Below are 14,630 nucleotides of genomic sequence, written 5' to 3'. Positions count from 1 at the left end.
GGGAGGACATTGTTGCAGTAACTGTTGCTAGGTCCCTGTTATTACGTGTTTGGTGATGTCCCAAGTGTTTTGTTTTTTTTTGTTCAAAGGGACAACTGGCAATAATAATTTTAGTTTAACTTGAAGTGTGTTGCAATGACGCACTTAGTCAGGACCCAATGGAAATAAATCTAAAGGGAAGGCAGGAAGTTTGCAAAAGGTGCTGCTGGATGAGTCGAGCATAGTCGTACAACTGGTTTCAACCTGAGGAAGGAAAGAGTTTTCTTTACAACAGCTTTTCATTGTAAGGGTAATTTCACCTTAAGAACAATTAAAATGCTTGGGAGGAAATGCTATCATGACATACCTGTGTTTTATTGTATTTCATTTGTCAGGATGGAATGAGCTCCTCATTGCCTCGTTCTCCCATCGCTCCATTGCCTTGAAGGATGGAGTTCTCCTGGCCTCTGAGCTGCAACGCGACAGTGCACACAGTGCAGGAGTTGGAGCCATTTTTGACAGGTACATTGATCGAGACAAAAAATTTCCAGCATACTTGCATTTAAATTTCAACTAAATGTAATGCTTTTGGCTAATGTTTTACATATGCATAGTATCTGCATAATAATTGTTAATATCTAACACAGGGAGAGTGTGCAGAGTGCAGAGGTCGGCGCCATATTTGACAGGTAATTTTATGCTTATTAATATCATTAAGTCAGTAAAATAAGTGTAATTTTCTCATTATGGTCTTTGTATTTTACACTCTAAAACCTTTTTCCAAAAATCTTTGCATTGCTTGTCATTATTTAGGGTTCTTACCGAGCTCGTCAATAAAATGAGAGATATGCAAATGGACAAAACAGAGCTGGGCTGCCTCCGAGCTATCGTCCTCTTCAACCCAGGTGCTTGACAGTGCAAGAAGCTGATAATATAAATAAGTAAGATTACATTTTTTTTCTTACAGAGTAGTGTCTTGCCCCTAATGAAAATGTTATTTTCCTGCAGATGCTAAAGGGCTCTCCAACACCAGTGAGGTGGAGCTCCTGAGAGAAAAGGTCTATGCATCATTGGAAGCCTACTGCAAACAGAAATACCCAGAGCAGCAGGGAAGGTAAATGTCTTGAGCTGCAACAAACATGACAAAGTTTTATTTTTTTACTGTACTGCATTGTTTTGCGGTGTAGAATGACAAAGTTAAACATCTCTGGAACATTGTTTACCTTCTCGAACATAAATTATATCCTTTTTTCTCCCTGCAGGTTTGCTAAGCTCCTTCTTCGACTGCCAGCACTGCGATCCATTGGCTTGAAGTGCTTGGAGCATCTTTTCTTCTTCAAGCTGATTGGTGACACACCTATTGACACTTTCCTCATGGAAATGCTTGAAGCTCCCCATCAGTTGTCTTAGATAGGAAATGTGTACTGTGGTTAGGTTCAGATAGCTGAAGTCTGGGAAGCTGGAGTGGGACTGGAGTGGCACTTTAAGTTCTTTGAAGATTTGTCAATTTGTCTCACTGCTATCTGGGTTACACTTTTTTAGTGCAGCACAGATTTGCTCTTAAGACCAAACCCAAGGCTTGGCATGATCTACAAGCTGGTGCTATATGTTGAAATAACTTCATGAGTAACTACGGTTTAAAAAAGTATTTTTAAAAATGTAAACATTTACATATTTCCCTCACAGGAATAGATATAATTTGGGTACACATTTTTATATAAGCTTTTTAGACACCTCAAACATTAAGCTTCAGTTGTTTCTCCAGCTGAACCGATCCCTAAACCCTGTTTTTTAAAAGGAAGGCAACCTGAATCGTGAGTATGCGTTAAGGATGTCGTCTTCTTTTTATAATTTCTAATTCAGATCAGATCTAAAAGTGTATTATTGTACTATACAGTCACCGGTAACTGTGTCCAACAGCAGCTCTGAATTTACTTGTATCCATTGCAGAATATAAAATCCCAACAGTGACCCTGGGATAGACGACAAGTCAGTGATTGAAATTGTCAGTTTGGACTTGTCGATGTTGAATGAGGATCAGCTTTGTATCTGATAATATACAGGTAGTGTTGTTTACTTCTTTGCCATTTTATAAATCTTATCACTTTGTGGTTAACGATTAGACTGCACTGCATACTTGCTATGTAATATTTCTAAACCATACTTTTAATAAACACCTGGCATCCAAAATGGTCAGGTGTTTGTCTTTTGGTGCTATAGATAATTTGACATTGTTGGTGCAGACGCACACCAAACCACAAACCTAAGAAAATATGCAAAAATGAAAATCCCTTTGTTAATCTTTGTTGAAAATGTAGCAATATAAAATGTAAAATGCAAAAGAGCTTTCTGCCTGTCAGTCTTTCAGGGGTTTTACAAAGTAAATCATGTCTGGTGGAAAGGGAATACTCCATTTTGTAATTTATCTATACAATTTTAAGGTACTGTGCAAAAGTAATTGTTCAGGGAAAATGTATATTGATAAATTTGAATTATGATCAGGAGATACAAATTATTTAATTCTTATGATGTGCCCTTGTTTTTAGTTTTCAGCTAGTATAAAGCAGAACGTGTCTTGGGTTGCACTGGATTTGCTGAGACTGTTTCAGCTAATTTTTTTTTTGTTTGTTTTGTTTTGATGCTCAGTTGTATTTCCTACTTCCCCCTTTTTTAGGTAGCTGTCTTGTTCATTGTAATGTCTCTGCAATTTATTAAAAGCAAACCATAATCACATTTAGCTCCATAACACCTGTGGACATAGGAATTTTAAACAAGACCAAATGAGGTCTGTATGATGGCCATGTGTGAACACCAGATGAGCTGTGTTGTTAAGCTCGTCATCGACCTCTGTATGCTCTTGAACATAAAGTGACTTGAAGCATGGGTTGTGTGGACTAAAAATAAAGGAGGCTTAAGTTTTTTCTTTTTTTGGTTTGCTTTTTCTTCTCTGAAAGTGTTAAATGTGAAGTTAACTTCTTCCTGGAAGAAACCCAGATTCTAAGCCAAAACAACACATCTGAAAGAAGATTAAAAGAAACAATGTTTTAATGAGCCTTTTTATTGTAGTTGTTACATAGTTTTTGCTGTGGGCACATAGACGCAATAGAAGCCTTGGTTGTATAGCGCTTGTGTCCAAGTTCCACAGTGATGTTATGGCACAGGCAGCAATGTGTGTGGTGGGCTAATGTTAAAAGAAAAGAGGAAAATGTTGAGTGCAATGAAATCAAAAGGCTTCTAAGGGATTCCACAGGAGTAGCTGGTAAATATGATCAGTCTGTGAAGTAAAAAGTTTTAATAACACGCACACAAACCCTACAGCTCTGAGAACCAAAGTGAACCTCCCTTTGTATCAAGCAGAAGTGACACCTTTTTAAACCATGCATGGCTTGGTTTGTTTAAATTATATTTAGAATAATACTGCTTTTTTAGTCTATAATACACTATTCTACACATAGAGCAAAAAAAAACAGAAGAACATAAAAGACATTTTCATGACATGTACATCATTTTACAGCATTCCCCCTATATTACTTTACACATCTATTGTGTCTTGTTTTTGACAAAAGTCAGTACAATCCGGGAAACGATGAGCTCTTCCCTCGTAACTTCAGTTCTAAGTTGCATGCTACACATTGAGTCTAAGGTGCTGAATAGTTTTCAGTAAATTCTAAATAAAACAAACAAAACAAAAACGTACTGCTGGTGTGGTTTCACGTAGCTTTAGCATGATGTTGCTCTAGAATCTTGTTTCTCTCAATGGCTATGTTTCCATCACAGTGAAAATTTGCGATTGGATAGTTTTAAATTATGCTGTTATAGTGTAGCCAAGGCCATTCTAAATTAATCAAAAGCACAGTGAGCTCATCAATAGTTCAAAAGCATACCCACATAATCAAAAAGGTTAAACTGCGGGCTCCTTCTTATTCAGTTCATTACAGATTTACATGTTTTAAAGTAGATAAATTATGGATATTTTATGTGCGTCCATATTACTAATTATCATGTAACCCCTGATGTTCACATTCATAGTTAAATAATGAAGGAATACTTTATGTGTCTTGAAAATGACAAACCGAGATCTCCAGTGATGCCAGTTGAACTACACGTTAATTTGGTCTGATCTACTTTTAATTGTTATATTTTACTTAGATCTCGACTAAAGTGGAACAACGCAAGCCCGTATTCTACAGTAAGGCAACAGGATACAGCTAATGTGCATAACCAATCCCTAAATTGTTATTAATATTTTAAAGCTTCATAACAAACTATTTGATCCAAGATATAACGTGGGAAAAAAATAAAACTGAAAGCTTAGCCAAAACAAGTTTAAAAACACTGGGTGAAAATAAATCACAGCTCACAAATGATTGCAATATGATCCTCTCGCCCCTTACAGACCGCACATTTGTAGTAACATTTTCTTGATTTTATATGTCCCTGAAAACGTCATAATAAATAACTGTCTCTGAAAGGCACTCTGAAATGTGCAGCTCATAGTTTCTACAAAATAAAACTACATAACTCTTACGAAGATCGCACACCTGTAACATTGTGCCCGCCTTCCTCAAGCTGTCCCCAACTGTTCAGTCCATTGGTGAGAATAGGTCACATGATACAACTTGTCTAAGTTTACTTAAGCTAAAAATGTTTGCGTGATGAGCATTAGTCTGAAACTAGTGGTATTACCAGTCTTAACCACATTAACATTCTCTTTCTCCTCGTGGTCTTGAAAAATAGTTGCACTGTCTCTGATAAATTTGTTCGTACCCAGTAAACTAATGCACACTTGCTTTGAACCTGTCGACTTGGATTAAACATTAAAAACTGTGCTACTGTTAAATTGCTGGTAAAACTGTTGAGTATATTTTCAGATTCAGATGTCAGAGTGGTTCATCAGTGTCAAGGATTTCACATTCCATTGATACTCAACTTTTACATCCAGTGCAATTGTTCCTTATTTGAGCACCTTCTTGAGCAAAATGAATAGAAACACAAAACTACCACAGTAGTATATAACAGAATAACCCTCTGCACAAAACCATCTATACAATAGATGAAATGTCTTTCACTTCAATTTGTCACTAAAGCTGCAGGGCTGACACTAAACCAAAGCAAACACAGTTAGTGGAGTTTAGTGTCTGTACCACACCTCTTGCCCTCTTGATTCAGTCAAGGCCACTGAGATTGAAGCATATGCACTGCCAACTCTTTCGATACCTTTGGCCTTAAAAAATACGCTTTTGCGCAGGTATTTGTGAGCAATGTCAGGTTCGAAGGATGATGGTGATTAAGCCTTGTGAATGCAGATCATCGATGTTTATCCAGCAACAGCAAAGCTTAGTGGTTTGAATGCAGCGCTCTGTTTCTGCTCTCTCTGGCCCTGCAGTTCATGAATAAAATCGTGTTCAGCTTTTTATCCACTTTCTTCAGGAAGCACTTGCGTCAAGCCTATGTAAACCAAACGCATAAAAATGAGATCAACTCATCAAAGCTAGCGGGGGATTTTAGTGCCAAGTTGGAGTGCAGTGGGTTGGAGGGGGCAGTGAAAGGGCTTCCAGACGTCTTAATGTCCGGTGGGATCCAGGCCCAGCTCATACCTGCATCTCTGAACCACTGGACAAACCGAGAGCGTTGGCCTCCTCTGTTGTCAAACCATTCTTCAGTGTCCTTCTCACTGTGCAGACAGGAAGAAAAATAAGGGCAAGTGGTGAGAGAATGCCATATTCTGATAAATAAGAGCTTTTTATATTTCTATATCAATCAATCAAACTTTATTTGTCTAGCATTTTGATACAGGTTAGTGCAGTTCAATGCATTTCACAGATGGCCGTAGTGTTTGCACATAAAGCTGATCGCATTCTGCTGTGCATGTTAATAAATCACACCACTTGTCCAGATGATGTCACTCACATGATTTTCGGTTGGCTCGAGATCGTCTCCTCTCTCGAGGTTGAGTCCGCTGGCTGGGCCCCTGAGTGGCTGACCTGACAATCCTCTCCATGATCTCATCAGCTGTGTCGTCTGTGCAGTTCACTGGGTCGTCACTGCCAGAGCACCATGGGGGAATACGCCCTAAACAATAAGATCAGGATGGATAAGAATAAGCTGTAGCTGTAAGCGCAGAGGTGCTTTGAGCTGAGCGCTTAAAGCAGCATGCTAACATACTTACAATGACAATACTGACATGCTGATGTTGAGCAAGTGTAATATAGTACAGCTGGGGTATTTTGTACAGTGCGAGAATTTAGTCATAAACAAAAAAAGATGGGACAAATTAAAAATTTGATCTGATAATGACACTAGAGGAAAAGTTTTAGTATCACCAAAATTATTACAATTCAGAGGGAGGTGAACATGTGGAAGTCAATCCATCCAATGGTTGTCAAGACATTTCATTCAAACATCTTGTGCTACTTGTCTGTGGATCACCCAAGTTATTAGGATTCATCCTCTGGGGATCATGAATCATGGTACAAAATTTCAGGGCTATCCGTCACAACCTCGTTGAGATATTTCAGTCTGGACCAAAGTGTTGGACAGCCTGACAGACAGACATTGCCATGGCAGTGTCCTGCTGCTACCATGACTATAAATACCAGTGCATGTCTCAGTGTATTGAATGGCTGGTGATATTATATATAATAATCATATAAAAGCGATGTAGGGGCTGTAACGGTATAACATGTTTACGAGAGTGACCTCTGGTGCTGCCAGCTCTGGTGCGTGTACGGAGGCCCGGCACCGTGGACGTCCCACTCTCCCCGCCGTGCAGGCTGCTCTTCAGCACGGCCTTCATGTTCTCATGTTCAGCTGCATCTTCAGCATACTGGATACCCTGAGGCTGGCTCTCCTGTGCATCTGATGGGGCGCTGCCAAATTTACCACTCTGCAGGGGAGGGAGGGGGACACAGGATTACAATAGCTGATATTTTATTGGTAGGAGATGGTTAAACTCAGCTCCATGCTCTTGTACATTTAGTATTTAGGAGGAACTGTGAGGAAAAGATGTGAATATAAAACTTGTTAAACAGCACTTTCCAGTCAACTACAAGAACAGAGTCACAAGTTCCACATACACATTTATTTTGTGACAAACAAAAAAGTCAGAATCCCCTTTTTTCACTATGACTGTTTCTTGCAAAAATGCAGACATGCCAGGTTCAAGAGTTCAGCTTTGTGTCCTCCTGAGGTCAATTATTTTCTACCAGGAAGTATCTGTGACTCCTAGAGATGTTCACTCAACATCATGCAACCGCCTCTTTTTTTCTCCCTGTCATCACCATCGAACTTCCTCATTCATGTGGAGTCACACACACGGAACCTGTCAGTCTCACCAATGACTCGTCCTTTGTTAATCCTCAAGAATACGGCAGTTATTGTCCAAGGTGCGACAGCATGACCTGGTTGAATGTTAGTCACCACAGATAGTTCACATGCACTTGTTTTCACACAAAGTTACTACCCCATACCTCACTATCATCGTCATCCTCACTCTACAGAGATGAAGGAAATGGAAAAAAAAAGCATTAAGGTGTGTTGCAGATACAGTATACTGCTGCTATCAAGTGAAAATCTTTCAGGAAACAGTGTTCAGCTGGATAAATTTAAGACTACATACAGTATATACACACACTGACACATAAAAAAGCATATAGTCCTTGGTTTATAAATGTTAAAGGAATAGTTCAACATATTGTTAAATACACTCATTTGCTTTTATACTGGGACCTAGATAAGGAGATAGATACCACTAGGCCCTGTTCAGACCTCGGGCGATCTGATCACAAATACACAGCTCTAAGTCCAGAGACACATTTGAGATCGGATCACTCAAAACGCATATGGAGGTGGTCTGGGCCACATGTGGACACATTCTTTAAGCAGTAGGAACACACATGCGTCCTGGGCCACATTGAAGGGCCTGCTCTACTGATGTCCTCTGACGCAGTGTGATTAGTTCCAACACAGTTTCATGGTGAACCGAAAATATTTAACCATTTCAAAAAGATAAAACCCAAAATTTCATTGTAGAGCTGTGAGCATTGCATTGATTCACCCAGCCCTTTCTCTCTCTCTCACTCTCTCTCTCACACACACACACACACACACACACACACACACACACACACACACACACACACTCTCTCTCTCTCACAAACACACATAACAGACAAAATGACAATGGACCAGGCTGTCAGACTGGCTAAAAACATGCACACATACATGTCTGTTTGGATATAGTGTGTGGAGACGCATGTAGACACCAGGTGTGAACTAGCTTGACCCAGCAGCCAGTTAGCTTAGTTTATAGCTTAACAACGGGAAAGGAGCTGAAAACTTCTAGCCGCCCTTAAAGCATATTAATTAACAAATTATATCTTGTTTTATTGGTACAAAAAAAAAAAAAAAAATACAAAATTAAAATTAAATTACATTGAAAACAACAATTTGTGGTTTTACTTGGGGTTATTGGTTGTCAGATTTTGGTACTTTTGGACATAACCAGACTACCTTTCCCTCCCTGCAGGCAGGTGCAGGCCATTGATTCCAGCATCTTTTTGAACAGATGACAGTTTTGTATCACTCTTCTCATCTAACTCTTGGCAAAAAAGTACATAACATAAAAAAACTACAGATACATACAAGCTATGGTACAGGAGAGCATATTTGACTGGACACCTTTGTAAGAGTGTGGCTAAGGTGTGGGTCTTGTTATTTCTCCTTCAGGGACATCCAAGGGTTTGAATTTTCACACAGTGATTGAATTAGAGTCCCTTTGAAGACTGAGGGGCCCCTGCCAAGGCTTGCTGTGGAGTCCACTCTGACCAGCTGACTCCTCTGGGTTTAAGGGATTTTAATCATGCAGGGAGGTATTTGGTCTGGCCTTTCTTAGCCTGCTGCAGCTACAGAATGGGATACACTAAAAACAACTCACTGATTGTTGTTACAGTAACCTATACATGTGAGGACTGAGGAACTATGCTGATGTCATTACGAATCTATGCTGTGTCTGTCACAAATGGCCATGTTTGGTGCTTTAACCAGATTAAGAATATAACCAGTGTCAAGGGATTGTTCATATTGTTTCAAAGAATTGAGAAAATACTAACTAAACAAAGACGAGAATCAGGAAATGGAGAGTGTACATGTGACTGTTGCTCGTGGTGAAGACCACTTACATCTGTTATCATTTTTCCCCTGGTCTTGTTCCTCTCTCGGTGGTTGGCCCTCTTCTGTTTCTGTTGCAGCACACGCTCTCTCGTGGTGCGATACTCCAGGGCAAATTCACTCAGGATCTTGCTAAAGCGATGAATGCTGACCTCACGTACTGCATATATCGGATGGCCCAGGAACAGCAGAAAGGCATGAAACCTGCAGATGTGTAGAGAAACATCACGTCACTGGACAGAGATCCTCTGGTGGAAACGATGTTTAAACATGCTTCAAAAAGTAACGAAAATCCCTTTGAATAAACACTAAAAATGGACACTGAAACTGTCATAAATACAAGTGAAAATATTTGTAAGAAGATGCAAGAAAAATGTAATCTAATTTAGCATGGAGGCATTTGCTCTACACCTGAATATACCTGTTGATAATTCTTCGATGTACAATCTTCAGAATAATAATTCTCTCTGCACAGTCTTTGAGGAAGTCGGACATTTTCTGTTTCAACGCTGGTTTCATCTCATGTTTCGCAATGACCTTGAGGTGATCCCATGATGCTTTGCACTTTCGCTCCATCTGGGCCAGATTGTCTTGAAGCTGGTCAAAGTCCACCTGGCGACAAGATCGCAGACAGAGGACTCTTCATTTGCAATTACTGCTATTTATAGTACGTATAAAAGCACAAACTGATCCTGTTTAAAGAGTTTCTGAAAAGTAGGCGAGGCTCACCTTTGTCAAGCGGGTGACAGCTCCTATCTCAGAATAGAGGTCAGTGCTGTCTGGAAACTTCTCAACCACGATGGAGCAGGCGTGGTGCAGCAGAGACTGCTTATGAACCGTGTCCTTCACCTCTGGGACTTTCTCCAAGTAGCTCAGCTCAAAGCCTTTAGCCTAAAGATGCATGAATACACAGCAACACACTCAGAATGTGGGACGGAAACAACATGTCTGAAATTAGAAATCAAGAGCCCCTACTCGAGGACCAAATTGCAGTGAATTTCCTTTTTGGTGCAGTCAAAAAAAAAAAAAAAAAAGTGGTGTGCGCTGAGTAGATATTCATTAGGCTGTGATTATCAGAAACCACAATCTACTTCAGTCCCAACCGATTGCTCTGCTCACCACAGCAAAGCTAAAAAAAAAAAAAACAAAGACAAAAGGCTGAACGTATCCTGAAAGACATAATCCTGACAGGATCTCCCTTGTTCTTATGCCAGTTTTAAATGGCTTACTGCAAAATATAAATGCAGCCATTATTTACGGGAACTACTTTGTTTTGATGTTGATGACTTATGTTTCCCTTTTGCATGTTTGGCTCTCATATCCCAGACGTTCACTCATACGTAGACTTACACACAGATGCATGCACACAAAAGCACACGCAAGGCTGCAGAAACACAAAAACACAAAGTGAGACAGAAAAAAACCCCCCAAAAAAACCACAGTCGGAGACACAGATGCAAGTTCACACACGAGCAGCCAGACAGACACATACTTCCAGCAAACGCGCAATCACACAACCTCCCTCCTCTTTTTGCTCTCAGACAGACAGACAGACAGAGCCAGGTTCAGCAGAATCCTTGACGAGCATTTTTACTGTAGAAGGACAGTGTCTGCTGCAGACAGTCAGGCAGCACATTCTTCTGCACACAGAGTCCACTGTTATCCCTGCCAAATAAATATGTTTGCGGGGGAGTTGGCGGAGGAGGAGGAGTGCGGGAGGAAATGGAGGAAGCGGGTGAAAGACACAGAGGGAGGGAAAGTGAAGAAAAGAGGAACCTTAAAGCCATATATGGTTTGAGGGTTACTCACATTGGTGCCATTGAGGAAATTTCCAATGGCCAGCAGTGTGGTCAAGATGTAGCGGAGTGTCCTGTTTTTCTCTAGCTGATCCATCCCTTCCTTCAGGTCCTGCAGAGGCTCTGCCACCTCCTAAAACAGTATGAAAATACAGTGAAGAAGGACATTACCGATCCTCACCTGTTAATTCTGTTCTTCTTCTCCTCTGATAATGATGTACAGTAAGTTGATAAAAACATAAACATTTAAAGGAATAGCTCAATACGCTTATTTGCTTTTTAGATAGACTGTCATGGCTGTACGTGAAATGTGAAGCTACAGCCAGCAGCTAGTTAGCTCAGCTTAGCTTAAAATCCAGAGACAAGGGGAAACAGCTAGCCTTGCCATGTCCACAGTCACTTTGTTTGTATGTTTTCACAATTCTTCTGTACAAATTAAAAAACTGAGGAATAATGTGTTAATTTGTGAGATTTAATGGTAGGCTGATTTTGTTTCCTTTGGACAGAGCCGGTCTACCTGGTTCCCCCTGTTTCTAGTCTTTATGCTTAGCTAAGCTAATCAGCTGCTGGCTGCAGCTTCATATTTAACATACAGATCATGCAGATCAGACAGTATTATCGATCTTCTTATCTAACTACTGGCAAGAAAACAACTGAGCGTATTTCCTAAAACAATTTCTTTAATTTATGATAGCATGTGTATTGTAATGTTTAAAAAAAAATGACTTTTGACTTATAAGCGCCCACCCCTTTTAAAGTGTGATGTATCTGCATGTGATTAGAATGAACAGGAATGTGTCTGACCTTCTCAATAAGCTCATAGTCCATCTTGAATGCCCACAGCTGCAGGCGAGCAGACAGCTCGGTGATGGAGGAGAGGGTGAGAAGGAACTGTTCAGCGCTGCCCAGGGGAATATCAGGATTGACCAGCTGAGCCTCCTGGATCCTCTGCTTCTCCTCCTCTGTGGGGATCATTGTCAGGATTTTCTTGGAGACGAAGGAAGAAATTAGAGGAGGGGAGGGGAAAAGGAGCCGGCTCATACGATCATTCATCAGGCATATCAAAAGCATTTCAGTGCCTGTGCAAAAATTTTTACATGTCGGGGAGTAAATCATAGAGATGGAGAGGAAACAAACTGTCTCTGACATTTCTAGCTCTGTTTATCTAAGATGTTTTCAGCTTTCCCACAAACTTGTGACATCTGAACTTTCAACCTCGCTTTTGTTGTCTGGCTGAAAATACCTCCAGAGACAAAAGGTGGAGAGAAATACTCCTCTCTGCTGAAAACGAAGTCAAGGAGAAGCTCTGAAAACTGCAGGTTATATAATACCAGAGGGATGCAACATCCATCATTATCTGCTGATGTGAAGTCCTTCAAAAGTCTATGGTATGGTTTTTAAAAACGAGCTGAAAATATGCATGTGGAGCTAACCTTTAATCATCACTATGATTAATTACATGAGATCAACTGAAAATCCAGCCATGCAGCCAGAAAAATCACATGATATGTCAACATTGTGGGCAATCCCATCTAGATGAGTTAAATCTCTCTTGTTTGGGGAAATCCACCAGTGTATTTTGGTGTGCTGGGTAAATATCATTCAAGATAGCCATGTTTATTTTGGACCCAGTGAGCTTGAATGGCTTTTATTTTATGTGACTGCACTAGACGGTGCTCGTAAAGCGCAAATTCAAATGTATAGCATGTGTCCTGAGACAGAATCCCTTTAAATAAAATGCTTACCTCAATGCCCTCTTTGTTTAGTGCGTACTCATCGAAGTTGAGGATAGCAGTCTTGATTGTGCGCGGAGGAGGTAAGACAGTCAAGCCAATGTTTATAGCGTTGCTTCGTTTTGAATCCAGGACTATGATTTCTTGTCGCTTGCCATCAACAGCTGCTTTCTATAAGAGATACAAAATGCCATCAGAAATCAAGGTTAAGCTTTGCATGTTAGATCATGTGTCTCGAGCAGTGGAAACGGCTCTTAATGGCTTAAAGATGCACTACACAAAATATGTGTAAAAACACACCTGACTTTTGAGCCATTTTTCATAAAAATGGAAATGTGACAAAGAGCATCTCCTGTTCTGTTCCCCATAATAGAGTCGCTTTTCTGGTTCACTTGTTTACCTGCGGGACTGCACCTCTCATTGCACCAGAAAAACAAAATGGTTGGATGGATACATGGAAAAGAAAATGTGAATGTGATGCAAAACGTGTAAACTGCGGCTTAAAAAACGAGTGTGCAGAAAAAGCCAAGTTGAGGGTGGTGCTGGAAGCAAAAAAAAGTTATTACAGTCATGGGATTTCTACATATCTTCTTGTATACAAGTGGAAATAATGGCTTAGGTTTGGTGCTACTGACAATGTCGGGGGGTGGGTGGTGTCCCTCGCTCTTGGTGAGGGGAATATAAATGTGGAAATTTGCCGATGGTGGTGCTACAGGAGGGGTCATGAAAAGAGTTTAGTGTTTATCATTTTCAGTTCAATAACACTTACAAATTCATCTCTAATGTCCGTCTTACCAATAGAGACAACGGGTTCACCCATTTTAAATGCTTACTAGACCCTGTGCATCCTCAGTCACATTTGACACCCACCAGAGTTCTTACAACCAAATCAGAACTGCAGAAAAGCGTATGTTAATACTGTATGGTTCTAATGTAGCAGCGGTTGAACAGTAATTTACCTTCGTGACAGGCAGCTCCTTGGATTTGGACTCAAACAGCTGCTCCAGCTTGGATGTGTCCAGTTTAACTGGCTCCAGTTTGGACCAGAGGGACTCCTTACAGAATTTATGGCTCTTACACTGCCAGTCCACAGGACGCACCTCGTTCCAGAAGAGACGGATGGTCTTCTTCTTCTTCTGGAATAGAGGCACCTCCCCTCGACTGAGCTGAGGGGAGGGTGGAGGGAAAGGGGCCATGAATGGTGGGGGTGGCGGCATCATTTTGCCAAGCAGGGGAGGAGGTGGGGGGCACCCAAACAATGGTGGGGGTGGTGGCAGGGCAGCATTGCACGGTGGAGGAGGAGGCGGTGGTATCAGGTCACCTGACCCCATCACACTGTCCATATCTAAAATGTCCAAGTCATCCTCGTCCCTCAGGTCTGTGAAGTCCATTTCTTTGATGCGCAGCTCCCTGGGAGCAGCCATTAGCTGATCCCAGATATAATCCGACTCTTTCTTAGGAGGTAAAGCTGACGATGCAGCGGTTGATGATTTGTCAGTCTGCTGCTGCTGCTGTTGCTCTTTTGAGGCCTCCAATTCAAGAGGAGATGTTAAACCTTTGACCAAATCTCCAAACCTCTCTGCCACTGCTCGGACACTGCCCTGGTTGTCCAGGTGACCCACCTCCATTTTTTTCACATTTTCTTCTCTGGCCTGTCTATTAGCCTCCAGTGTGGAGATCCTGCTGGCCAAACTAGCCACAGAGGAGTCACTGACCTCCGTCTCCTTCTCACATTTACATTTTTCTTTGTCTTTTTCTCCTGCATTCCCCTCATCCTTGCTGGTTGTCGTCTGAGAATAGAGCATGTCCAGCATGAAGCGCTTGCTGTTGAGAATTTTGCTGCACTGGTCGTTCACATCTGCGTCTTTAATGCACTGAGTCCATTGAGCTGTTGGTGTGGAAACAATTTTGATATTGAGAGGAATAATCATAACTGATTTACAAAGTGAGTGAA

At 40.9% G+C, this 14,630-nt stretch overlaps 2 protein-coding genes across 2 annotated transcripts in view; one reads left to right on the top strand and one right to left on the bottom strand.

The window, feature by feature from the left end:
* The window catches only part of LOC111668805 (retinoic acid receptor RXR-beta-A-like), an 8,124-nt gene extending 5,225 nt beyond the window's left edge, over positions 1 to 2,899 (top strand). Inside the window, exons 6-11 of the mRNA XM_087178952.1 lie at positions 90 to 98; positions 306 to 501; positions 627 to 668; positions 793 to 884; positions 988 to 1,093; positions 1,242 to 2,899. Of these exons, the coding sequence (XP_087035078.1) occupies positions 90 to 98; positions 306 to 501; positions 627 to 668; positions 793 to 884; positions 988 to 1,093; positions 1,242 to 1,389 (593 nt within the window). The 3' untranslated portion in view covers positions 1,390 to 2,899. The remainder of the gene's footprint in view (positions 1 to 89; positions 99 to 305; positions 502 to 626; positions 669 to 792; positions 885 to 987; positions 1,094 to 1,241) is intronic.
* Positions 2,900 to 3,021: 122 nt separating this feature from the next.
* Positions 3,022 to 14,630, bottom strand: part of fhod3b (formin homology 2 domain containing 3b) — a 71,983-nt gene continuing 60,374 nt past the window's right edge. Inside the window, 11 exon segments of the mRNA XM_087178951.1 lie at positions 3,022 to 5,653; positions 5,890 to 6,051; positions 6,679 to 6,865; positions 7,449 to 7,472; positions 9,159 to 9,351; positions 9,569 to 9,759; positions 9,877 to 10,038; positions 10,957 to 11,076; positions 11,748 to 11,930; positions 12,689 to 12,847; positions 13,636 to 14,564. Coding sequence (XP_087035077.1) covers positions 5,571 to 5,653; positions 5,890 to 6,051; positions 6,679 to 6,865; positions 7,449 to 7,472; positions 9,159 to 9,351; positions 9,569 to 9,759; positions 9,877 to 10,038; positions 10,957 to 11,076; positions 11,748 to 11,930; positions 12,689 to 12,847; positions 13,636 to 14,564 — 2,393 coding nt within the window. The 3' untranslated portion in view covers positions 3,022 to 5,570.

Source organism: Seriola lalandi, unplaced genomic scaffold (assembly GCF_002814215.2).
Source record: "Seriola lalandi dorsalis isolate HSWRI2012SDOR001 ecotype SW California unplaced genomic scaffold, Sedor1 jcf7180002054762, whole genome shotgun sequence".
Lineage (NCBI taxonomy): Eukaryota > Metazoa > Chordata > Actinopteri > Carangiformes > Carangidae > Seriola > Seriola lalandi.
Note: the sequence above shows the minus strand (reverse complement) of the source record. Positions and strands in the feature narration are given on the sequence as shown.